We start from the raw sequence: 27042 nt of genomic DNA, 5'->3' as shown, positions 1-27042 counted from the left end.
AACTGGGTTTAGCAAATAAAAATACAATTAAAAGAAAGTATTTGTTGACTTGTTGTTTGTTTTATTTTTGTTTGTTTTATTTTATCATTCCATTCAAACTGCGTTGAATCATTTTATATACAAAAAAAAATGGCCTACAACTTTAATGCTGCATTGGGTTTTAAGCTGTTTGCGTGAAAGCAAATCTATCAACAACTTGAACCGGGTTTGACTCTCGGTGCAGCTTTTCGTTTATGTTTGTTTTTTGTTCAGTATTCACACCCTGCAGCAGACAGTGGGATGGACACTGCTGGGGACAGAGGACGAGCACAGGTCATAAAGCGTGGCGCGCTGCAAGAATGTCTCCTCGCCTTTTGTCGACTCTTTGAGGTGCAAGCTAAGCACCTGGCCGCTAGGTGGCAGTAAAGTATCACAAGTCTTTCGCTCATACTGATAAAATCCCAATGTTACTTGGAAATGCTCTAGTGGCCTTACAGAAGGTACTGCAAAAGCAATGCCACAATGTAGCTACAATATATGAACCTAAAAGGTAACAATCACTGGGTACAACCAGAGACCAGAGGAGCACAACACTGATCAGCACTGGAATTTCTTTATAATGCAAGTTTAGTTCTTGTAGGAGCTTCTACATGTCAAGCCTGGGAACATATGAGCCTACAACAAATGTAACTGAAATGCAAAATGGATGAAAGTAGACAACCTCTGACAGGAATTTTGAGTTTACAGTATATTTATTTAGAATCACATGTAAAAGATGTGGAGAGTAAAAAAAAGGACACCCATAATTCACAGACAGCTCATGGTAACATACATATTGATTTTCTGTATACGGCACTATTATTTTCATGTTAAAATTCCTACTTTCAAGTAATATAAGACATATTAAAGGTCTGTCATGACAGTGAAATGCCCCTCCCTCCCATAAAAATAACATCCTTCAACACATATGTACAGGTATAGTACCACACATCAGCTGCAATACTTTCCAGTAAGTCTGATGAGAACCAGGAAACTGTTTTGTATGTTTGTACTATGTTTTTAGTTTGATGACAGTGAAGTTTGATACCAGTGGTGCATAAAAAAACATGCCATGTAAAAGTCTATGGTAAAGAAACAAATTATTTCTTTTAAGAGTATGTGACACTCTGGGGAATGAATCTCCAGTTTTTCAAGCAGTAATGAATACTTAATTCAGCTATTCAACAATTTAAATTCACTCCACTTTTATTGTACAATTCTTTTCAGGACCAGCTGAGGATTCATTCACCAATAGACACAATTACTATCTACTAGAGCACCATCTGCATCGGAATAAAATACCTGCACACACCCACGTGCTTGTATGCATGTGCTGTCGCGCAGTATACACAGAGGGGATGCACTGGGAAACATACAGCAGGCTAAATAAGGGTGTTGTGCTTGTGCCTGTGAAATCAAATTTAATTATACAGTGCATTAAATGATTCATATGGATTCAAGGTTTGATCAAATGGAAAAATGACAGAAAGGTAACGAAAGACTGAGCGCACTATTGACTATCCCCCCAGAATTTAATTATGGTAACACTGATTTCTTAAGAATTTCCCTTCATCTCCTGAAGTTTTGCAGTCTTTTTTATTACACCTGTGTAGTTTAACAGCTGAGACAGGACTTTTGCGTTCGACGCCAGGAAACATCTTGATATAATTTTATCTTATCTTTTGAAAGAGGAACTGAAAAAACTCAGTCGAGTGGAAGCCCAGTTGACCTTAAATCAGACGAAGATAAAGTGAACAGGATGAGAGCCAATTTTGAAGTGCTGAGCTAAGGATGACATTTTTTTTTTCTTTTTTCATTTGCCTATCATATGTTCCAGTTTGGGGTTGATGAAGGAAAAGCCAGCAAACGCCGCCTGGTCCATGGAGTCAATGAGGTTTTTGTCAGCATGGGAGAGGCGCGGCTTCTCACTCAGGAACTCTCGATCGAAGTTGCTGCAGTCACTGGGGGATTTCTGTGGGTTGCAGGTCAGGTATTTCAGTACGGTAACAAAGAGTGCTGAGGTGCTCATGCATTCACATTTACACAAATGAGTAAAAACAAAATCATAGGCTCATACCACTTTAGGCTTGAAGGGGGGGTCCACTTCTCTCTTCTCCAGGGCTGTCCAGTTGATGGTTTTAAAGAAAGGGTGTGCACGAATGTCCCCCACCACACCCAACCTGCGACTGGGATCTCGCTCAAACAGCTAAAATAGTGACAGAAGAGACAAATCATTTCAATACAGAACCACACAAAACAACTCGCTGTAATACTACTGTAAAATAACATGTACAAAATATGCCTAATAACGCAAATTGTTCACCAGTTCAAGCAGGTTCTTGGCCTCCTTGGTGATCCACCGAGGGTAGTGAGGGATGTCCGACCTGATGGATTCAAACAGCTCGTCCTCATCGTCACCTTGGAAAGGTGACTGACCAATCAGCATCTCGTACACTAACACAGCAAAAGACCACCAGTCCACTGAGAATGTGTACTTCTGTCCGAGCAGGATCTGAGATGGGAGACAATTCATCAGACACTGGTAAGTAGAACAATAACTCATGGTGTAAAAGACGGGAGGCATCGCGTTGTTGTTTACTAGTATTGCAGAGAGAAGACTAGTGAATGACTCTGCTTAAGTGTAATCTGTAAATGCTGCCATGCCACTAGCAGCCACAAGGGGGGCATATAGACTGGCACATGTAAGGAAAAAAAAAGACAGAAATGCATGGCTGATTAAGGAGCTTGACTATTACACCAAATGTATTTTGCAACAATTTGGATGAAGAGGTACAACATGAAAACCCAAAATGTGACATCAACCAGGCTCTGAAACTAACCTCTGGTGCGATATAGTCTGGTGTCCCACAAAATGTGGTAGCTCTGGCCTCTCCAAACACTTTCTCTTTACACATGCCAAAGTCTGCTATCTTTATGTGTCCGTCCTTGCTCAGCATCACATTGTCCAGCTTCAGATCTCTATTGACAGACACAGAAAGAAATACAAACGATGTAGAACTTGTTCTGCTATTGTATATTCTGTCTGAAGTGCTGTAGTCTAAAAACAGATTCTTTTCCAGTGCACTCTGCTGCAGAAACATGTTGAATAGAGACTGCAAACACAAGTACAGAGTGGTTGTTGAGTCTTACCTGTAGATTATTCCTTTTGAGTGGAGGAACTGCAGTCCCACTACTATCTCAGCAGCGTAGAATCTAATGGTTGAGAAAACAACCATTAAGCACCGATTTACTGTGGAACATGATAATTGCTGCACCACTCATAGCTCCTTACATCGTGTGCCAGTGTACTCACGTAGCTCTGTTGAGATCGAAGCGGCCTTTGTCTTGGATGTGAAACATCAAGTCCCCTCCATTCAGATACTCCATTACAAAGAAGAGGTGCTCCTGCGTAAACAACACATTATTGTCAGCTCATTGTCAGACACAAATTAGAAGAGTGTGTGTGTGTGTGTGTGTGTGTGTGTGTGTGTGAGAGAGAAGGGATTCAGATAAGGCAGAGGGGAAGTCTGGGTTTTTATCACCAGGTGGGAATCCTCACTCTTACTGCTGCAGCCTGGGTTGATTCCCTGTTAGAGAACATGCTTTTGATATGTTTTACAAAGAGAGATGTTCAGCATGTGTGCGCTTACTTTAGACTGGAACGTGGAGTAAAGGTGAGTGAGGAATGGGTTCTCCCAGGCGAGGGCCAGGACTCTCTTCTCCACCATGGTGCACTCCACATCATCATCCATGAGAACAACATCCTTCTTCAGAACCTTCACGGCAAAGTACTGCCCCTGACCCTTCAGCTCTGCCAGCAGCACCTGAGGTGTCAGTAAATGTCAGTGTGTCATCAGTGCGATCACACCCGCTTCATGGAGTACAATCAGAGCATGATAAGGGCATCTCAAGGTGGACACTGAGTGTTTAAGCTCTATGCAGTGCCATCATCTGAATATAAATTAACCTTTCACACAGCTTCTCTGTTACCCTTAAATGACTGTATGTTTTTATCAAATGTTACTATACAGAACGATGAACAACTAAACTCTTTTCTCATCTGAAAACCATCATCCGCTCCAATTTGCGATGTGACAGAAGTCATTTCAGAGGCAGTGGGTGATATATTGAACTAGTGATGTATCTCGCCTTGTTCTAAATTGGTCTAACAGTCCACGGCTGCTGTGTAAAGTATAATGTTAAATAAAGAAATGATACACTTCGATGACAAAGTCTTGAAAATGGGGGCCGTTCATAGCTTGCTTGCATTAGAATTCAGATTGTGTCATTTCAAACATTCACATTTCTTCGTCTTAGTAATGCCACGTTTAACTATTCAAGTGCCTAAAACATGAAGATATAAACCTTATATGACTTCCTAAACAATTTGTTTTTGCCTTTTTCCATTGCCATTTCCAAGGTTATATTTTGTTCAACCACAATACTTAAACATGAATGAATTTAGGATGAATTGGATTTTTTGTTGTTGTTGTTGTATAACATCACTGGCATAGGCGGGTTTGTGCAACATTATTTGTCTTCTGTTTCATGTTAAAGTGAGGAAAAGCATTTATAGATCAGCACCATGGAGGAATACCTTGCCAAAGCTGCCTTTTCCCAGCACCTTGTGGAACACCAGGTGGCTGAGGGTGAGGTGCACCCGGGGAACAGTCGTTGGGGCTGGGGCAGGGCTCAAGTCCTTGCCATTGCCATCTGCTGCAAGTACACATTTGCACACTTTGGGTAAATGAATATTCAAACTCGTATTCAAAGATTCATGCAAACTCAGACAACAAAAGTAAAAAAAAAAAAAAAAAAAAAAAGAAGATAAATTAAATTAAAAAAATAAATAAAATGTACTTTTAAAGATAAAAAGCTTTTATTTATTTATTTTTTTTTTTATCACATTAAACAAAAGTTAATGCTCCAGTGAACGCATCTTACCACTAGGATCTGTTTTTCCACTCGGGATGTCTTGGTAGATTCCAATATCTGCTGCTCCGGAGTCATCTGACTTCTTCATAGATTTCTAGGGAGGAAAAGGGTTTGCTGAAATATTCTCAATGTCCATAATTAATGATTATTTCTTTTTTTTACACATAGTCGACACAAACCAAAACATTTGTGCAAACCTGGGAGACTTGAGACAGAGCCTCTGCCAGGAGCTTCTGGTTGATTCCACACAGATTGCCGACTTTGTTTTGACAGGAACTGTGAACATTCATGCCACAATCTAGTCAGCGGCGTGAAAAATGGATCAGCCAAGAAGAGATGGGGAATAAAATGAAAGAGAAAAATGTCAGAGGCATGGCAGAAGGTGGGAAAAAAGACAGATAAAATATTTGATACTACAGTCAAAGTAAAAACGGAGAACACTTCAGAATCACCTTCACATTTAAGGCCCTGCCTGAAGAGACCCCACAGCAGACTGCCACAGTGGTCACAGAATGTGGGGCTCTTGTAGTTGTGGTACTTGAAGCGATGTGGCATATCAATCTTGAAACGCTCTTTCTGGAACTACAAAGAGACAGAAATACAGTCAGACAGCTGGTAACTGATGACTGGAATGTGGCACTGCAGGTTTAGTGAGTCTTAGTGGCTTTTCATCGACAAGTAAAAAACTAAATGAAATTCCACAAACATTCCGTATGTTGTTTGAAAACTTGGGCCTGGCTTTATCTGTTTGGATCAGTATTCAAATGTGCTGAAGAATTAGAGGCTTGACTTGATAAAGAAAAAAACAAATGTATGTTTTGTTTAATGAAAACACATTGATTAAAATAATGGTGAATGGACTACATTGTAACAGTGCATGATTCCTAAAATACAGCAGGAGAGAATACAAAGACATTACTGAACCTTGGCTGGAAAGAATAAAACATAATAAAAGGTAACACTGTAGAACAGAAAGACCTTCATTGTCTCTCAGATTTGAGGTGAAGTTTTGCATTTGTGTCGGAGAACATTAATTTTCCTCACCAAAGTCTCACGACTGTTGGCCGCTGTCCCAGTGCACCTGCCAATGATTTTTTCGATGCATTTCTTGTGGATTGCTGCATTGCATTCTGGGTGAAATAAATGAGCAAATATTGTGTTAACTGTGAAGTGAGGAATAATTTGAGTTGAAAATGTAGACAGCAGTTAAAAAAAAATACTCACGCCTGCACTTGTAACCTTGCTTGTTGAGCCCCCTACATGACAGAAAAGTACAAGTTTAATGTGACATAATAAACACTTGAGTTACAGAATTTGAGCAACCTATCCAGGATGATATTTACAGAAGATTTTAGTTATGACAGTGAAGTACTTTAGCTTGTATAGAGAGCATTTTCTGTATAAAGGTGCCTCCTTTATGTAGCAGCTACCATACTAAATCATTTTTGCAAATGTTTAATGCATGTTGGCACAGCAGTGATTTTGATATGGTAGATATTTTTCACTTTTAAGATCATTAGATTGAAAGTTGTAGGTACAAAACACCCAGAAGATACTGTTATGGAGTCACGCGTGTATGCACAGACTAAAAAAAAAGACATCAGGTTTCCTCCTGCCTGCCTCTAAAGGAAGAAATAATACTGTTTGGGGAGATAGGGGAGGAGCTTGGCTCACAGATTAGTGCTGCTGTCATAGTTGGAACACAACCTGACAGCCATATGGTATTTCCCTAGACAGTGAATCATTCTCACAATAGTGCCCCTCCCACCCCCCCATCTCACCCCTCTCCAATTGCTCCAATTAGGAAACTAGAACCACGACTAATTGATCTTCAGAGAAACACACTTGGTGGGTTGGACTTTTTTTTCCTACTGAACAACTGATATTTTTGTCTCATTTGGTACACAGAGAACATGCAGTGGGTAACAGCACAAATTATGGTCTGGAACTATCAAAGCTGTAATAGTAATGCTGCAAATGAGCTTCCTCTGGATAGGTTATGCACATAAATACACCGACAATCTCTTCCTGGAACAACAGATACTCAAATCAAGCTGAAGTCAACATCTTTGACATATTTACCAACCTAAATACACTAGGATTTTAGTGGTATAACTGTGACAGCTGTCATGTAACCGAGGCTGGACTTTGGCATCTCACCAGAGAAAGTCCCTGCAGACAGAGCAGAAAGTGGGCTGGCCGAAGAAGGTGGCGGTGAACTCATGGCTCTTGATTAAATGAATCTTGGGCTGCTTGAAAGCTCCTCTCCTCCTGGTGAGGGTCATGGCTCCATCTTCAGGAGCAACCTTCACTGAAGGATTAGATGGCGCTGAGGGAACAGATCAATTTACAAATCAAATGCTTGTATTTCTATTTAAAACTACAGACAAGAACATGTTTGTCCAACAGCATTACTGTGAAGTGTCACCCAAATCCACTTTTACATGATTAAGAAAGACAACTAAAAGCAACATCAGGCACGCACTGAGGCAGTAGTCGTGTCAATTATTCATTTGACTATTCTTTTTTTTTTTTATCTAGCTGATTAGCTTTATTGATGTTCCTTGAATGTTGACACCGTGTGAATTAACTTAAATCTGTCATCACTTGTAACAGCAATGGGGTATTTAGTCAAAAAGCCGTATTTGAGAGAGAGGCCACAGGCGCTGCTACTAAATGGAGACTAAACACTGAAGAATGCCATCCTGGATATGCTGTGCAAACTGAGACAAGTCAAAGGGTAGGGGTCAAAAGTTATTCAGAGAAAACAGGGAAAGCGGCGTGAGAGCGGTAAACAAAAGAAGACAGAAACTCTGGAAGAGATAGGAAGGGTAGGTGTGTAGGAGTGGAGAGGGGCAACCCCATATGAGGTCTATTCAATAAAGGGCTAGACTTTAAGAGACAATTGATAGATGGGGAAAAGCGGAAAGAGTGATGAGGTGAGGGAGATAAACTAATCTCCTATCTGCCAGATGTTTATGTTTGCACAGCGCTTCAGTGGGCTGAGCCAGAAAGTGGGAGTGAGAGAGAAAGACAGACAGAAGGAGGCAGACAGCACTGAGGGCTGTTCACACATGCCTAAAAATACTCCCGGCTGCTTTTCAGGAAACCCGTTGAGTGTGTAGGAGGGAGTTGATGGAGTATGAGGCGCTTTCATAATAGTGACCCTCTCCAAGTGGGAACAGTGAACCCCGACTGTGCTGCTCCCACACAGAAACTCCCAGCACACAAAACCAGTTTGGAAATCTAACTCGGTCGCCTCTGTGTCAGCTGAGTGGACTGTAGGCCGGCCTTCCTGTCTGCCCTCTGGGCTATTAACCTGGGACATGAATACGTTATTTACCAGTCAGTGCTGCTCTGCTTCACTGCTGCTTCTAGCAGCTGAAGTGAAATTAAAATAAGGTTTTTAGAGGCTAATAACAATAGCAACATGATGATAAACTCTAGCTGCCTTTTATGCTGCTATTCAATACATTTAAGCGGCCTCCTTATGCCCAATGATTTAATGTTTACCTTTGATTTAGAGGCCTAAAACACTGTACATGCTTAATACGGGGCAGTTTGGGGAGATGAACATCCTGGTGAGGAAGCATTACTGCCAGCAGAGGGCATTACATATTAACACTGAAGGAGAGTCATTTTCTGTGAGGTTACATGAGAGAGAGAGAAAAAGAAGAAACAAGGTGGGGGGAGTTGTCCCCACCAGCATTCTGGCTAAGGGGCTATCTTCTTTCAGGCATGGCACCAGTCCCTGATGGTCTAGTGGTTAGGATTCGGCGCTCTCACCGCCGCGGCCCGGGTTCGATTCCCGGTCAGGGAACACTTTTAAACGTCTTCAGAACATATTTTCTTAATTACTGTCTCGCTTCAAGCGATGGCATTCTGCGAGAAAACACAATTTTCTCTCAAAGTTGGAACAATTTCTATTATGTCATCAAATATCTGTGTGTGATCTTTTCTGTGGCCTTCTTCCTTGTTTGAAATGAGCTTGGTGCAACTGGAAAAAGGTGATGTCACATATTTCCGTTTCCCATTAGGAAGTGACAATATTTGAATCTAATGCTGATGACCATGTATATGGTCACATTCTTAAGTTTCCAGTCAACAATCAATAAAATACAATCAAACCACACCCAAATCGTCCTGATGAAGCAGATTAGCTTTTGAGTGATAAACAATGGATGATTTTTTTTTAGGAAGAATAGAGTTGTAAAAAAATGTACATTTTTGGGTGCTTTTAGTTATACAAGTTTTACCTGCATCACCGTCCTCCAGAAAAAACTGCACAGCCATCTGAACCCTCCCCGAAGGAAGCAGGTCCACCCAGAACTCAGCACATCCGTTGGTTTTGGACTTCTTACAGCGTTCTGCCAGCACAGACACGCCCACCGTGGCTTTGGCCAATGGCTCATCATTGCTCTGCATTAACACCACCTCGAGGACTCGCCCCTCATAGATGTGAGCATCAAAATTGGACTTCCAAGTGGGGAACAAGGTGGGCTTCCTCTGAACCAAGGTCTTTCCTCGCTCTGTGAAAGAACATTGGGCTCATCAGTGGGAACAAAAAAGGTAGTCTTTCATGTTTGCTGCCTCAGCAAAGTCACAGCACAGGAATGACTACAGCACAAAGCCCCTGGAGTTGGTGGAAAGTCGGTTTGCTTGTAGGTTTTTGAGCCCAGCAGATGGTGACTGTTAAGGCAATTAAACTCAGAACGTCTGGTCTCCCTACTTACTGCGCCACTTTCCTGTCTATATAAAATTCAGAGTAGACACATACCTGTGTCGACAGACTCCTTCATCTTGATGGCACAGATCGGAGTGTCAGACAGAGACAGAGCGCCCGCGTCGTACGCATTGATAGCGATACGTAGGAAGGGTGCCATGGCGACCACTCACCTACACCTCCTAGAAAAAAAAGACACAGACTGACAGTTAGATTTTTGTCTGCCTCGCACAGGCGCCCGTACACACACACACACACACACACACACACACACACACACTTACTTCTTGTACTTGCATTGCTTAAATTCACCACTTAAAACAAGAAGGAAGAGGGTCAGTGGTGAACAGTGTCCTCAAATGGAAACTAGAGGAAGTCGAGGTCTCCAATTTTACATAAGTTTGGAAACTACCTGCCAGTAAAGAGGAAAGAAACCGTGGTAATCTTGAACTGTGCCCATGACAGCAGGATGAGTGAATGACAGAAAAAGAAACCAAAAATCAAATAGGGTCAAATTTCCGAAACAAAGTGTTAAAAAAGAATTATGAAATAGAGGATTGTGAAGTTTTTTTTTGCAAGTTTACTATTTTCACATGGATTTCAGATATTTGCTACAAAAATGATTCTCTTTAAGCCTGGATTTCTATTTTTTTTTCCCCCTAGCTATCTATAATTAGTTGGCTCCATTTATTTGTTGTTGTGACCACTTTTTTAAAAAACTGATTAACTTTCATCTCTTGCTGACTGTGATTGTACAAATATCTTGTCATGAAAGTCATGGTCATCCTGTTTATGCAGCTTTGCTTTGTTTTTCCTTTTTTTTTTTTTTTCCTTTTCTGTTACTAGTATTGGATGAAGTTCTGGCCTGTCCCTAACTGAGTGACTGGCTAAAACGCCTCATCTTTCTATTGCTCTGAAGTATCTCACTGACCATTCAGATTTGCTTTTGTCTGTATTTTGACCTTTGTATCCAGAAGTGCCTCAAATGTTTCTGAGTGATTTAGTTTCAGATTGAAATTCCCTCAATTCTCTGAAGGCCACATTTGAAAACTGTCGTGGCAACACGACAAAATACTTGCCTTTTCTTCCTCTTTATATATATTTTGGGGTGAAATCCTTTCAGTCATAGGTTTTGTATCAAAGTGAAAATTAAAGGGCTGCTTTCCACGTGTTTTGTCTACTTCCTCTCAGTGGTTCTTTTGGAGTTTTAAAGTTTGGAGTTTTGAACAGTCTTTTCAGAGTCACTGTTTATCTGACAAGCTGACCCGGTATCAGGCCTCTTTTATGCAAGAAAACTGCCAAAGTCCAGCAGTGAGCACTTTCATTGGGAAAAGTCTTGTGGTAGACAACTGCTGCTTCACAGTACCTGCATTGTACCTGTGTTTTCAGCTGTGGGACAGTGTTCAGTAAAATCAGTGTCCCCGACTAGGTAATTGTTTTACTGTAAAAGCAATGGCTAAAAATAGTGACAGAAATTACAAAAGGAGATATTTTCTGCATTGCCAGTCAAATCTCGTAAATAAAGAAAAGTTCCAATACTTTTTGAACCTTTGATGTTATCCAGGCTGTTTCACACCAGTCACACAGATGCTTTGTCACAGATTAGCATGACCCACAGCACATTAACCCACATCTTAATCCCAAAGCAGCAACAAAATCCACCTGAATTCCTCCAAGAATTTCTACACAGAATTTTTGGAGCACTTTTAAGTTCCTTAACTAGAACTCTAGCTTCTATCTCTTACTCCCTTATCACAACCTTGGCTTAATAAGTATTTCAAAGATGGGAAGCCTGTGATGTGAGAGAAACAGAAACTAATTTTAACTGCACAATGATATTTAGCAACTCTGCGACATTTGTAGGCAGTCATCTCCAAAGCAAAATGTAAACTTGTCAATCTTTTAATCTCAAGCATAAATATGTACACTATATAAAACTCTTGGACAGGAACATCACACAGCCTCCTTGTTTTTCAATAATTTATTCATAAAGAGACAGGTTTTGTCTGTGTTCATGCTGCTTTTGACCTTGCTGAATGTCATGCATTATGAGGTCCCAAGTGACTGAACCAGTATGTGCTGTGATGTATGAACCTGCATGCTGCTCAGCTAACAAAAGGGAGACTACATACTATTTGAGCTCTAGTTTGATCCGCATCACGTAGTTTGCTTGCTGGGGCGACACTCTACAGCAGATTAAGGAGAGGAGGCATTAGGTTTGTTAACGTTTTCTTTTTGCAGCGGAACAGTTTTGCAGAGGAAGTGGAATTTCCTCTTCAGTATTCTTTGCTATCACTACAAGATCGTACTGTGCCTGTACTGAGCCTGTTTCAGGTGTGAATATGTGCCTTTGTAAAACTCTCATGTGCTGTACATAATTCTTGACGTACTGATTCACTCACAGGATCTGTGGAGTGTAGGAGGCAATGATGCCCAATAGAGACAGGCTTGTGATTTGGAGGTCACTGGTTTGAAATCCCAAACAAACAGTCTGGGTGAGGAAGTGAATAACTAACAGTGACGTCTCTGTAACCGTCACTAAGGTACTCTTTAAATATTGTAATTAACCCCCAACTGCTTAAGTCCGAAGTTACTCAGTAACCAGCACATACAGAACTGTAGAAAAGTTTTAGGCAACTGAAATGTTTTGATTATTATTTATCATGAAATAGAATCAGGAATCTAAAGACCCATGAACAAGTGACTGTTTTTCTCTGAGGTCAGGAGGGCTGAGAAATGATTAGAGCTCCATAATACTTCCCATACATGCACACAAAGAGACAGACACGCTGAGAAAATAGTAATCCAAGTCTTATACACTGACACATGCAAAAACATGCACAAAGTAGTCAATTTCTAATTTTCTCTGTTATGTACATGTGCGTTGTCCTATGTACACATAGACATTATGTCAAAAAGAGAGCCTTGTTTCCCCTGACAAAGTGGAAAAGTTGAGCAAATGCAATTGGGGAAGGGGTGGGTGGAGGAAAAGAGCAAGAGGGAGGGAAAGAAAAAAGAAAGAAAGTCAACACTGGAAGGCAGACCAGTGGACATGAGTGGAAACCAGATTCAGCCACAATGAAATCGACTCCTACTGAAAATAAAAGTGTTTATATGTGTGTGAACGTCCTTGTGTGTCTTCAATGAGCTATTCAGCTACTCTCAAGTAAGCGTTTAGGTTTTTCCCTGGAACAAATGGACTGCAAAGTATCAGTAAATGTAAAGCTGGACCGCCTACATGTTGTGTCTGTGTTGACTTTGTACCAAAGAAAAGAACAAGGACTTGTCATTAAATGCCACTTGAATTGAGATAGAAAATATTTATGTCATCTAAGCCATGAAGAAGTTGGAGGTGTGTTATTCCTTTAATTATATGCTTTGTGTGAAATTCACTACAAAACTAATGTTTAATGAAGACAAACAGAACAATTAATCCTTGGGACAGTTAATCCTGTGATGTACAAGATAATACCCCTACTTCTAATGATGTAAAACAGCTCCTCCATTACTGTGCAAAAACGCAACAAAGATGTCTACAAAAGATAGGTTATAATCGAAGTCATGCTGAGTGAGGCGTCACAAGCAATTCAAAGGTTTGGTATGCACTGTATTACTGGAAGTGTTCCTTAAGACTCCGTGATCAAGCAGGTCTAACAGGCTGGGCAGCATATGTGCGTCAACCTGTCACCAACAGGTCTGAAGCAAGAACATGTAATTACAGAAAATAACAAGTCAGAGGACTATGTTGTTCTTTTGAGCTATTTATATCATCACCTGACATTCTGCTACCTGCTTGTAGCAGAAGTGGTAGGCCCCACATAGAGCCTACCGAACAGCGGATAGGGATCCGGAGTCTTGTTCAACGATACAGGTTTGACACATAGCAACGATAAGAAGTGAGTATACATCATTATAAGGAAGATTTCTTTACATCCAAAGGAGAAGCATACCTAATCCGTGTTTACACCCATACTGGGTGAAAAGTATAGAACTTGAAGCCATCTTAAACTGGACATAGTCCTTTGTTTGTTTGTTTTTTATAGCAAGCAGCAGGACAGCAATTTCAAACCTATAGAAAAGGCAACCAGTTAGTTTTTTTTGTAAGCAGACAGGGGATTGTTCTGACCTCAGTCCAATGAATATGTGTTTTTCTCATCACACTTGAGGCAAAACTCTCCACAACCAAAGAAGAGGGGAATGGGCCTGTAGCACAAGCCTGTTAAAGCACCATCAGGAAACATATCAAGAGTCTGCTGATGTCTATGGGTTGTACAAATGATTTCTGGAAAGGGGTCAGACTTCAAAATAGTCCAATTACACCTCAACTTATTGCTTATGAGCGAGCTTTTAATTTTAAAGTTAGTGTGGTGGCGTTATTTTTTATGTGGAAGACATTCTGGATTTAAACGTGAATATGAGCAACACACCTTTCTCATGACCAACATTTGACTTTACATAACACACTGTTATGTTGACAGGTGCAACCTGTGATATCAGCACAGATGACTCAGCTACAGCAGGTCATTAAATGTTCCAGAAAGCCATTCCAGTGAACTAGCATTCACAACATCAGGTTCCTGAAAGTGTGTCACCTAAATGGAAAGAAACTAACTATTATCAGTGTTTTCAATTACACCAGCGTTTTCCCTCCTGTGACAAATCCAAATGTCTGCAGAGAAGAACCTAGGCTTTAACACCCACAATGAAATGCCCGGGCCTAAATTCTACTGACTCAACACTGTGAGGTGTACTTCATGGAAGACATTTGGACATGTCACAGATGGCAGGTACATTCCAGTTTAATTGCTTTGGTCTCAGAGTTCTGGGAATCGTGTATGTTGGGTAGATGTCATGGTTTACTGACACTTAAATAGAGCAGAACCATAATTAACATTATTACACCTGTGCTTTTCCGACGACAGTAAGCCAAAATGTCTGATGTGAAAATAGCATCCAAACAAAAAAGATTGGACTCAGTTGCATAAGAAATGTTGAAAAATGTCTTCAGGGCTAGCCGAGTATTCAATCGGTGTATCCTGTCATTCAGTACTTTGACACCTTTTGACTTTATTAACTGAATATCTTCTTGTGTTTTCAGCTTAAGTATGTTTGTTGGGGTTTGTCTACTAAAAAAGGATGAATGTGGCTTTGATGGGGTGTTGTATACGTTCGGAAATTATGCCTGACTTGGTAACAGAAGATGACTTTGAGCAATAATAAAGCTGACTTCAAAATTCTGTATAAAGGTAGAAGATGAAAAAAAAGACGTACGTAATAGGTCAAACAGTCCTGAAAATATTAGTCAACCCGACATTTCAAGACAATTTCAATGTCACCAAACACACCACTAAAACACAGCTGTCCGGTGCAATTATACAAGCCACTGTGAGAGATTGTCCTGTTCAGATGTTGCTGGCTCACTCGATAATGCCTTTAGGTACGTTTGACATATTCCCACACTGTGTATAATATTCAGTGAGCAATATCAGGAAATGTAGACATGTGAAGAATGAAAATTAAAAGGATCTGCCCTGTGATTTCACCCCGCACGACCAACAAACCTGTCCTCCCTGTGCTTCAAGTTTGTGTTCCTTCTACAGTCACTTCCAGAGACTTTGCTGTCAACACATAATGTCTGTCCGTGACAGACCCAGAAGATCCAGGCTCCATGGAGCCGGGCCAGTCGGTGGCCGACCTAACAGACTACAGCTGGACAAACATGCTCCACACATTTATGATGACCCTGAACAAGCATGCTCGAGCCGTATTCAGACCAAACGCGAAGCGAATTACTCCCGTGGGGCGATTACGTACAAAGTCAATGCAAAGACACAAATGTCCCCGAATTCGCACCGGGCGACGCGAAAGGATGGGAATTTGCGTCCCCACAAGTTGCTAAAATTTTACTTGAGTGGCCATAGTCGCGCGAGTAACGCGGGGCGAACATTCGTTTGGCCTTTGGTCTGAACACGGCATCAGAGTCAGCCCTCCAACCAACACCCTGCTCAGTGTGGTTGTGTGTGTGAACATGCACTGCATCATGAAACAACACTTTATGAACGCTCATCTCTCCACGTTGGAAATTAAACAGTGGTCACGAAAAAGTGGTATGTGCTGGCTAATAGTATGTGCCATAGTAGTGAGCCATGAGTAAAAAAAAAAAAAAAATCAAATCAAAATATAAAAAAGCCACGTGGCAGTAAGTCAGAGGAACATCTGCCGGCATCGTTTTGTACAGACTGTATTAGAGTTTTACGGGTTTAGTCTGACCTATGATGATGATGATGACGATGATGATGAAAAATGGCAATTTTGTGCAAGCACTGTGCAACACAAGCTAGCAGCAATACTTCAAACATGATAAACCATTGAAGAAGACATCAACACAGTGTCTCACTTGACTGTGCAAGGTGGAGAGTCGTGAAGGGCAATTCCACAGCATTCAAACAGATTCAGACAGGGCAAAAAGCAGAACTACAGCATCGGGGGTGTTTATAGTCAAATATATGCAGCCCTATGCGGGATCTGCACACAACAAACTACTTGAGCCACGCTGTAATATCCTCTCCTGCCGACACTTCAGCAGCATGGTAATTCCCAAACTTTATGAACAGACAGGGCAAAAAAATTGTCCTACACAGCATTTATAGCTCCTACTGCAGATGGATGGACCTCCAGGGCTTCTGAAAGTGACCCAACTGTGACTGCCCACTACATCACTTCAGAGGGAAATAAAAAGCTCTGTTTTGCAGACAACCAAGGGGGCAACCCCGTCTTGCTCGCTTATGTTGATGACATTTATGTCTTCAATATAGCCATTTTCTTGAATGAAAAATAACAAAACTGTATTTCTTTGTTTGCCATAAAGAAAACCTATTCTTTAAATCAAGATTTGTCAATGAGGAGTGTTTATGTTCTTCATGTTCTCAGCCAGAATTTTGTTAAGGCACACAGTTGTTATTCTTTTTTGTCAAGTACATGAAAAGCATGCTGAATTTGGCAGACAGACTTTACAGAAAATGTGCTGAACCGAAACCTGTGACCACACAACCGTAATGAGATCTGGGACTTTTGTGAACCGCTAGTCTGTACAAATATGATAACTAATAGCTTCCTTGGTGTAGGTAATAATTTGTTATGGGCGACCCTTTGAGCCCAATAAATCACTTGATTTTCTTTTTCACCCCCTGCATTTTGACGGACAATGTCATCAAAACATAACATGTAATTCTCGCAAAACTGTCTTTAATCTGCATGTCTCTCACTAAGGCATGGTGGCATGCATTATTACCGCATTAACACTGCCTTAAAAGCACATAGGTGTACTTGTGCGTACACACACACACACACCCGCACTTACACTAATAACCTTGAACAAAGAAGCCTTTAATGAATTTCAGTGGAGACTGGCTTGAAATAATCAAAGCCTTCCTTTCTTTTACTAACAAAGGTTAATGAATAACAACCCCTTCCCAGATACTACTACATACGCCTCACATACGCACACACAGGTAATGTCAACAGACAGCTTATTACAGATGCTGCAGAGAAATAGCATCCATTTATCTGCCCCTCAGTGACGTTAAATTCTGTCTTTCTTTCTCGCGTGCATGCACGCACACACACGCACGCACGCACGCACGCACGCACGCACGCACGCACACACACACACACACACACACACACACACACACACACACACACACACACACACAGAGATCAGGTTAATTTAGGACAGGGAAGGAAAGTGAGCAAGGTTTGAAGAGGAGCTGATGTTGCAGCCTCAAGGTCAGAGTCAGATAAATCCCTGTTGTCATACATTTAGTCCCGCAATACTGACTCTTATAATCTTACTTTGTGGCTGGAAATGACCTTCAATCGAATCAATACAGGCAGGTGTTAAATGCCTTCTGGGTTGTTACGACCTGCAGGACACACGGACACTAACTTCAGCGTAACTACTGTGGATGGGGACGATTTGTTTTTGATTTTCTCGCCCTTCTCTCTGAGTATCACGAGTCTTTGGCACAACGTCAAGCCTGCTATACCAGCATGGAATGAATCCTGCCACTGTGTTTGAGTGTGGTTGTGTGTTCTCTCCACATGCACTAAAAGCGGTGTCCATTTCTGCCTCACTCACAGTTTACAAAGGCTTAGTTAAGTCAGACAAAATAACATCTGAGCAAGGAGAGCCAAGAAGGATGCCATTTTGTGGAGAGTCTGTGTGGGACAGAGAGAGAGCGAGGCAGCGACAAGAGACCAAGGGCAAGTGAAGAGACAAACTATCATCACCCACAGCGGATTTAGCCACTTTGTGTCAAACCCCCATGTTTGTATTTGTCTGTCTACTTGTATACAAAACAGCAGGTGTTCTATTAAGAGGAATCCTGTTTTGTACCTTACAAAAAACCTGAGGAGATACGCTGCGCAAAACAATTTTCAATTGATGACTAATCAAATTTCTCAACTGCAGTGGTGTTAGTTGTCTCTCACAAACAGTAGTACAACTTGGCCCGTTAAAAAGTAAACTAAATTAAAACTGCAAGCAGTGATGTACGGGCCCTCGCACTCTCGCGCGCCATCTCCCCGACGTGCAGTGCGCGAGGGACCGCGTACCCCCACTTAAAGTTGCTATTTTTGTCTTGTTTCCTGTCTCCAGCAGGGGGCGCTGGCGAGCCGTTTGGCCATGCCCACTTGCAAAACACATCAAATGTATGGTCTGACCACACAGGATGCATACATCTTGTGTGGTTTCGTTTCGTGAGGTTTCAAGCATCCTTTGACCTTAAACATCAACTTCCTGTGTTACGGCGAGATATCCAACTTTGCCGCATCGTCACGGCGACGCCCATTGACAAAGTCGAACGAATGTCTCAATATATCATCAACTACATGTTTAGGTTATTGTGACCCGACTTTACGTTCATGTGATCAACCAGCTCGACGTAGAATGTGAAAGTATGAAAAGTGTCATTTCCACCGGCCAACAGGGGGCGCTATGACTATGAGCGAATATTACCCCGCAGGGGTCTTCAGGGCGGGGCTGTTATCATACCTGTGATGTTTGGAGAAGGTCGGTCCATGTACATAAGATTTAAAGCAACTCGTAGTTTCATGGCGAGACGCTCAAAATGGCCGCCTCTTTACGGGCACACACATCGACAAAAACAAATTATTTTAAGAAGATTTAATCCCAAACATGTTTTCTATCCGTAGAAACTAAATTCAAGTCGGTTGGACAAAATCCCTCGGAGGAGTTCGACAAAGTACGTGTCAGAATTGCCCAAAATGGCGACTAAATTAAAAATGGTGGACTTCCTGTCGAGTTGACATAACGGAGCAATGTAACTTTTTTGTGCGTCTAGGTGTGATACACGTGTCCACCAGATTTCGTGAATTTAGGTAAATGTGGCCGCCGGGGCATCTCTGTAGGGGGCGCCCACTCGAAGAATACGACATTTTTCGCCGGGAGACATATGTGTGTCCACTTTCATGAGTTTTTGAATATGATAAAGCCTTCAAAAAGGCAAATCACTTTACATAAGAAGAAGAAGAAGAAGAAGAAAATTTTTACAAAAAACAATAGGGCTTTCGCACCGATGCTCGGTGCTCTAATGATAAACGAAAAGCATGATTTGAATCAGTAACTGTATAATTTTTAGTACTTTTTAGGTTCAATAACCAACTTTAAGGGCCTGCTTTATGGTTTTATCTATAAAGCATACCCAACTCTTTCACACTGTATTTAAATACATTATTAGTTATTCACACATATAAATACACTCTAATATGAGTTTAAACATTGTTGATACCATATGAGCCTGTAACGTGTTTGAGTGTGTGTTGTACTATTAGGGGATCATTGCTGCATGGGCAGCTTGTCGCAGAGCAGATGTCCCAACTGTGTCCTCCGAGCAGCTCACGATGCCACAAGCCAATATTGACACACCAGTAAGTACAAGCAGATAATGTTACCTGTGCTCACCAAGCTGTGCAGCCCCCACCAAATACCAGGAGGATACAGAGTCTTGCTGCAAACGCAGAACCGTGTTGCAGTGCGAGACACAAGACTTTCACAAGCAGTGGAAGGAATATTTCAAAAGGGGGTAATGAGTTTGGTGTTACCTGGTGAGTTTGACAAGTTGTGTCAGCTACAGTTGATTCAGAGGGCCAAGCTGTTTACAACCACAAAATGCAGTGCAATCTTCACACGGACACTTCCTTTAAACAAAACACTGCCATCGCAATACTCCCTTACCATCCCTCAGCGGTTAAGCCAATAATTGAGAAACAACACACTTGTAAAACAAAATAAGAGCTATGTGTTTGTGGCAACCAAATGAAGTTATACGTCACTACTAACTGCAATTCAGATTGCTAAACTGGTGTGCATTGAACTAAGGACATTTGATATTTCAAACTCATGGCCTTCTCTCTCAGCTGAACAACAAACCGGCTAAACTGCCTGGGGCTGTTGTTACATTGACAGCTTTCTGTCAAACCACACCAGAAAGCAAAAAGCCTTGGATATGATGAATAAAACTCATCTTATCCAGTTTCATACATGAAGAAATTAGCTTGCACCCACATATTTTGACTGACGTGAAATGATTCATGATGATGTAAATCAGATGCAATAGATACTGATGCTTATGCGCTGTGAAACTTAGATGCATGGACCTATGTCGGGACTATTCAATAAGCATGTAGTTGCATCAGCGTGATTGTATAGTGGAACACATTCAAATTAAACAATGGAATTTAAAGCCTGATGGACAAAAAAGCAGCACTTACAGCTGCAAATAACTTATTTTCAGCCTAAAGTGTCTTGGTTTGCCCCCCCCAAAAAAACAGTCCACAATCAAAAGTTAATAAATGTATTATTAAGAGGACTGAAGGAAGCAGGAAATATCCACATTTAAATAGCTGCAGTCAAATAATAGGAGTATTTTTTAATTAAAAACGTTCTCAAAAACAATTAACTGATTACACAAGTAGCTGGCAATCAATTTTCTGTCGATCAACTAACTGATTAATTGGAAATTGGAAAGTGCAGAGGTAAAAAAAAAAGTCATTTATAAGTGCAGAAAATCTACTATTTACCATCTATTTACAAATCATTGCAGCTGAGGTAAATATACTGGCTGTGTCACATTAATACTGCTCATATGGATATATGAATGTTTAAAGGTAGCCCTACTGTGAGTGTACCTACTTAATCTGTTACCAAAGGAATGGTTTATATGAATGCATTTCTAGTTTTTACTGATGGCTGGTAGCAACAATATGATCTTAAGCGTTTCCACCGTTTGCATTTTTTTTTTTCCTGGCTAATAACTACATCATTAAAACAGGCTGTTGTCAAAGGATACAACACTTTTACCAGAGGAATTTAAGCGGCACACTTCTCGGCGTTGCATTCAATGGTCAGTAGAAGCGGAGTTCAGTTTTGTCACATGAAATGGACCTGCAGCACTTAACATGACTTTCGTGACTAACACTTTGAGACAGTGAGCCGTTCCGCGACAGCAACTCCTTTCCAAAGCCAGGCAGTCCTAACCTGCTACGACTGATGTCAGCCGAGGTTTGCAGTCGAGCTCTACTTCTCTAAAAGACTTCACGTCAGCCGAAACAGGGTCAAAGCAAAAAACAAGCGACTTTTGACAGACAGGACTCAGCGAACCAGCAGGTTCTCGTCCCTAATGTAAAACACCGAGCTCGAGTTTTCCCAAAGTTTAGCCACTTTCTTAAGAAACTGTGACTTACCTCTTCCGCCGAACTGGGAAGTGTCGAGTTTGATGCGAGTTTGTACTGAGTTGGATGTTTGAAAGCGCAGTTTTATAAAAGTTTCGACTTCAAAAACCTTTAATTGGTTTTCGAGGAAGTGTTACAGTCGGCAGCTGTGAACCGACGCTCCCTCTGTTTCTGTCTGCCAGGTTATGTGCGCTGCAGCTCTGTGGCAGCGCGCGCTGCAGTGGAGCGAACGTGTGACGTCAACCAGGTGAATTCCCGAAGGCACGCACACTCACACACGTAAACTTGACACAGATCGCGCAGTTAACACATAAATCACATTTACTTTTACTTTAATTTAATTTAAATGTCAAGCTGCGCTACTTGCAGGACTGGACTGGACCGGCAACATTTGAAACGTGGTATTTTTCACTTGAAGCTGGCTCGCCTCAGTAATGTTGTATTTTCCTCATAGTTCCCAAGTTTGCTTTGTAACACCTTGACCTGAACCTGACACTGTATCAGACAACATATCGATGTTGCCAAGGGAAACCAGGAAGTAAATGAGAGATTTTGCAGTTGTAGATTGAGTGTTACTCTCCTCCATTTTTATTCCTCGAATGAAAAAAATGTGAATTTGGCAAAACAGGCAAACCAGGAAATCAAGGCAATGTGTGCGCTCAGACAGCTGGTCTATGCATTACTATCTTTATGAGGACATTCGCTGACATAATGTCTTCCTTAGCCCCTTAACCATTTATCCATAACTCAAAATTAAACCTAATCCTAAACTTAACCCTAAAACCAAATACTCACCTTGAAATAGCACGTTGCACGGGTGAGAAACTAGGACCATCCAAAATGTTCTCCCTCCTGTGGTCTAAAACTGAAACTGGTGCTCACAGAGGTAGTTGTCCCAGGACACACACACAAACACAGAGAGAGAGAGAGAGAGAGAGAGAGAGAGAGAGAGAGAGAGACTATGGGCTGGTCCAAACAGCCATGAATTTCCATATTGGCCCTGCCCACACTACCTCCACACTCCCATTACTCCTGGCCCACACAAAGCACATTGATCCACGTGGTGCTGAGTCATCAGCCCCCACCCACCAAAACTGTATGACTATAAGAGAGAATGGGCCGGTAAATTTAGGCAGCGTGTCTATGCCCCAAAAGATCTATTTATAGCTCTGAAAAGGGTATAACAGTGACGTAAATAATGGGTGATGAGGGTTGAATGTTGACAGAGATTACTGAGCAAAGCCAAAGACTCATCATCAACACAAACATTTGGAGTTTTGGATTAGAATTTAATTTTGAGTTTAGGACACAAATGTGCAGCCAAGCATTTAGATGGATATATGATATTAAACCCGGTCCAGAAAGACTATTTCATTCTCTCTAATTCCACAGATTTATCACGTTGGCCACGTGGCTAGTTAGTCACTAAAATCTTAAGTAAAAACAAAGACAGGAGAAGATGACTTTTACTTCCTGGAAAACTGTCTATTCTCACAGATGATGTCATGTTGCAGTAAAACCAGAGGTTCACCCAATAAAACTATTACAAACTTTTAATCAGTCACTCTTCCCTGCCACTCCCATCTAATAAACCTGCCTGTGGCTTTCTAACTGATATCTAGTGAATTGTACTTGAGTGATTCGTCTCTGTGTTTTGTCACACAGCTATCTGGTTGAACAGGAACTCCATCAAATTGGGGAAGCAAGATTTTGTCTTCAGCACGAGCAAGCAAGAAAAAAAATTATCATCATTACCAAACTTGGAAGGAAGAAATGTAGGTCAGAGTGGTGCAGTTTTGTGATATAACAAGTTAGCAATCAAGTTTTTTCTCTTCAACACCTGAGACTGTAGGAGAGTAAAAGTGACCCCTTGCAGCTTTAAAGTTTGAAATAGAGACTACATTGTTAGTTGCATGAATTTCACTGAGGTTTTACCAGTTTGTTCACCTCAAGAGGGATAAACCTGACTAGTCTTTATAGGTTATGTAATTTGACGGTAGAAACACTGGAAGTGCTATGTGAGACAGCATATGTGAACTTGTGCGGGCTCCATATTTTCTGTGTGAATTTGGCTTGCGTCCAGGCAGGGGACCGAGACTGTTCCTGTTGTGATGGCCTTTTCTGCCATTCCAGCAGTGCCAGGGCAAACATCACAGTGAGTAATGAGAGGAGCAGACAGACAGAGGGAAGGAAGGAGGGATGAAAAAAAAAAAAAAAAAAAAAAAGGAAATCCCTAAAAAAGGAAAGAAGGAAAGAAATGTTTCTTTCATCAAGAGACATGCCACAGACTAAATCTGCCTTTTTCTATCTGTCCTCATTTCCATCTCCTTCTCCCTCTTCAGCTTTTTTTTTCTTCCCAATTCTCTACACGGCCTCTCACCTTCTTCATGTTTTAAGGCTGGGAAGTGTGTGGCTGGAGACTGCGATGTTCATCTGTTGCTTCATTAAAACGGCCTTGATGTAGACCACACCACTTTTTAGCCCTTAGCGGACAACTCAAAGTAGGTAAAACATTACATTAGAGCTTTGGGGATCTCTAAAAGCAGTGTTACTTTCCTTTTAGCTGCTGTCAAAATGACCAGCCAGCCACCAAAGTAGAAAACACACACACACACACACACACACACACACACACACACACACACACACACACACACACACACACACACACACACACACACACACACACAGCAAGAATATCAGTGGGCTACATTGTGTCCATTAGTCGACTCAAGTGCTTACTTTATGCTGTCATTCATAGGCTACTTATCCCCTATTGTGTAACAGATTCTACATGAATTCTAACGAATACAAGCATTGGACAATAAGGACAAAAACCAGATGGAGAACTTCCTCTTCAAAACAGCCCTCAAACATTTTTCAGGTGAGTCTACAGTACTGCAGGAGAGAGCAAGATTTTCAGATTACAGCATGTATTGTTGCTAACCTGCTAGTGTCAGTGTGTACCACTAGGAAGAGGGGTCCCTTTGACATTTGTCCAAACAGCACAAGTAGTTGAGGTATCACCGTCTGTTCTTGAAACATAATTAAATTATTGGTCAGTTTTTCCACTTCGATCTCACGCTGTGCTTTCACTTTGCCCCCTAATTATCAATTTTCTCTGTTTGACCCAAAACATCTTTGCCTGCAGAAGACAGGAGTTCTGGCAAATACAATACCACACAGGCACTTATATTGAATTTCTGACCTGGCTTCCTGACTGTGTATTGGAAACTTTCAACAAGGAGAGGCTGTCCTTTTACTATTTTTGGAATTCCTTTTCTCACAATTTGCAGAGACTACAGAAATTGAAGGCTATTGATTTGAACACACCGGCAATTTCTGCATCATCTTTGGTTTCCTGGCTACTAAGGGAAAGGTCTTGTGAATGTGTTCCCATTTGTGTGAGACACTGTGGGACTGAGTTGAAGCTGGAGATGTGGAGCTTTAACTTTTAGGTGCTTGAAGGGAATTCATAACTTTCCTTGCTTTCAGTGCTGTTCTCACTTCTCTTTCTTTTGTTACTTCAAGTAAGTATTGGGTCATTGACACTCCTGGGATCTTGTATCTAGAGCAACCCCAATCTTCCTATTTTCTGTTCTGCCTATTTTCTGACTAATCTCTTTATCTTCACTCATCTAATTGGAAATGAACTTTGGGTCTTGATCTCTGTATCCAGTAACCGTGTCCTCAGCAAACACTCTCCTCTGCTCCCTTACTATCATATTATCTGCATAGACAACCCTTTCAAATTATTAATGAGTAAATCAAATGCCTGATTTCAATTATCAAAGGACCTGGAGCGGCTGATAAATTAGAACCACATCTTTTTTCTTTTCTTTAGTAAGCTCCTATATCGAGCCTGATCTGGTTAACTTATGGTCATTAATATTTTAGATGTTTAAAAGGAAATAGGCCAAAATGTTTTGTGCTGTTTCTTTGTCTTAAAATATGAATGGGAGCCACTGCTTTTCTGGTGGCTGGGCCGCTGTCTGACTTGGTTGTTTTGGTGCTGTGAAAGTCTTTAGTATAACTAATTCAATTATGCAAAATGGCTTGTATTACCCAGCAGTCTGGGGCTTGAAAGTGAAACGGTAAGAAGAAAAGGAAGGGCTGATTCAGATCTGCTCTGTAGTGTATTCTACAGTGCATCCGGAAAGTATTCACAGCACTTCACTTTTTACACATTTTGTTATGTTACAGCCTTATTCCAAAATGGATTAAATTAATTTTTTTCCTCAAAATTCTACACACAATACCCCATAATGACAAAGTGAAAAAAGTTTGAAAGTTTAAAATTTTTGCAAATCTATTAAAAATAAAGAACAAAAATATAACACGTACATAAGTATTCACAGCCTTTGCTCAATACTTTGTTGAAGCACCTTTGGCAGCAATTACAGCCTCAAGTCTTTTTGAGTATGATGCTATAAGCTTGGCACACCTATTCTTGGGCAGTTTCTCCCGTTCTTCTTTGCAGGACCTCTCAAGCTCCATCAGGTTGGATGGGGAGCGTCGGTGCACAGCCATTTTCAGATCTCTCCAGACATGTTCAAATCGGGTTCAAGTCTGGGCTCTGCCTGGGCCTCTCAAAGACATTCACAGAGTTGTCCCGAAGCCACTCCTTTGTTATCTTGGCTGTGTGCTTCGGGTCGTTGTCCTGTTGGAAGATGAACCTTCGCCCCAGTCTGGGGTCCAGAGCGCTCTGGAGAAGGTTTTCATCAAGGATGTCTCTGTACATTGCTGCATTCATCTTTCCCTCCATCCTGACTAGTCTCCCAGTTCCTGCTGCTGAAAAACATCCCCACAGCATGATGCTGCCATCACCATGCTTCACTGTAGAGATGGTATTGGCCAGGTGATGAGTGGTGCCTGGTTTCCTCCAGACATAACGCTTGGCATTCAGGCCAAAGAGTTCAATCTTTGGTTCATCAGACCAGAGAATTTAGTTTCTCATGGTCTGACAGTCCTTCAGGTGCCTTTTGGTAAACTCCAGGTGGGCTGTCATGTGCCTTTTACTGAGGAGTGGCTTCCGTCTGGCCATTCTACCATACAGGCCTGCTTGGTGGAGTGCTGCAGAGATGGTTGTCCTTCTGGAAGGTTCTCCTCTCTTCACAGAGCAACGTTGGAGCTCTGTCAGAGTGACCATCGGGTTCTTGGTCACCTCCCTGACTAAGGCCCTTCTCCCCTGATCGCTCAGTTTGGCCGGGTGGCCAACTCTAGGAAGAGTCCTAGTGGTTCCAAACTTCTTCCATTTACAGATGATGGAGGCCACTGTGCTCATTGGGACCTTCAATGCTGCAGACATTTTTCTGTACCCTCCCCCAGACCTGTGCCTCGATACAATCCTGTCTCGGAGGTCAACAGACAATTCTTTGGACTTCATGGCTTGGTTTGTGCTCTGACATGCACTGTCAACTGTGGGACCTTATATAGACGGTGTGTGCCTTTCCAAATCATGTCCAATCAACTGAATTTACCACAGGTGGACTCCAATCAAGTTGTAGAAACATCTCAAAGATGATCAGTGGAAACAGGATGCACCTGAGCTCAATTTTGAGTGTAATGGCAAAGGCTGTGAATACTTATGTACATGTGATTTTTTTTTTTTC

The 27042-nt window shown here is 41.5% G+C and overlaps 1 protein-coding gene and 1 non-coding gene across 3 annotated transcripts; one reads left to right on the top strand and one right to left on the bottom strand.

Annotated features, from left to right (window-relative positions):
* Positions 1–712: 712 nt before the first annotated feature.
* Positions 713–22283, bottom strand: LOC138198150 (protein kinase C delta type-like). Of its 2 annotated transcripts, none has more exons than XM_069149507.1 (17): positions 22226–22283; positions 9731–9858; positions 9210–9482; positions 7114–7282; positions 6178–6209; positions 5998–6083; positions 5406–5535; positions 5151–5251; positions 4963–5047; positions 4616–4734; positions 3669–3842; positions 3332–3423; positions 3169–3231; positions 2859–2997; positions 2342–2530; positions 2096–2224; positions 713–1990 (listed from the first exon to the last, which is right to left on the bottom strand). In XM_069149507.1, the coding sequence occupies exons 2-17, from the start codon at positions 9834–9836 to the stop codon at positions 1832–1834; spliced, it is 2046 nt and encodes a 681-aa protein (XP_069005608.1). In that variant the 5' UTR covers positions 9837–9858; positions 22226–22283; the 3' UTR covers positions 713–1831. The 2 variants fall into 2 exon arrangements, with proteins under 2 accessions (XP_069005608.1, XP_069005522.1); XM_069149421.1 differs by lacking the exon at positions 22226–22283 and adding an exon at positions 21443–21598.
* Positions 8702–8773, top strand: trnae-cuc (transfer RNA glutamic acid (anticodon CUC)). Its single transcript has one exon. It is a non-coding gene; the product is annotated as a tRNA-Glu (tRNA).
* Positions 22284–27042: the final 4759 nt, after the last annotated feature.

Source organism: Embiotoca jacksoni, unplaced genomic scaffold (assembly GCF_022577435.1).
Source record: "Embiotoca jacksoni isolate LCO1_2020_lvr unplaced genomic scaffold, fEmbJac1.0.p SCAF_1, whole genome shotgun sequence".
NCBI classification, from domain to species: Eukaryota; Metazoa; Chordata; class Actinopteri; family Embiotocidae; genus Embiotoca; species Embiotoca jacksoni.
Note: the sequence above shows the minus strand (reverse complement) of the source record. Positions and strands in the feature narration are given on the sequence as shown.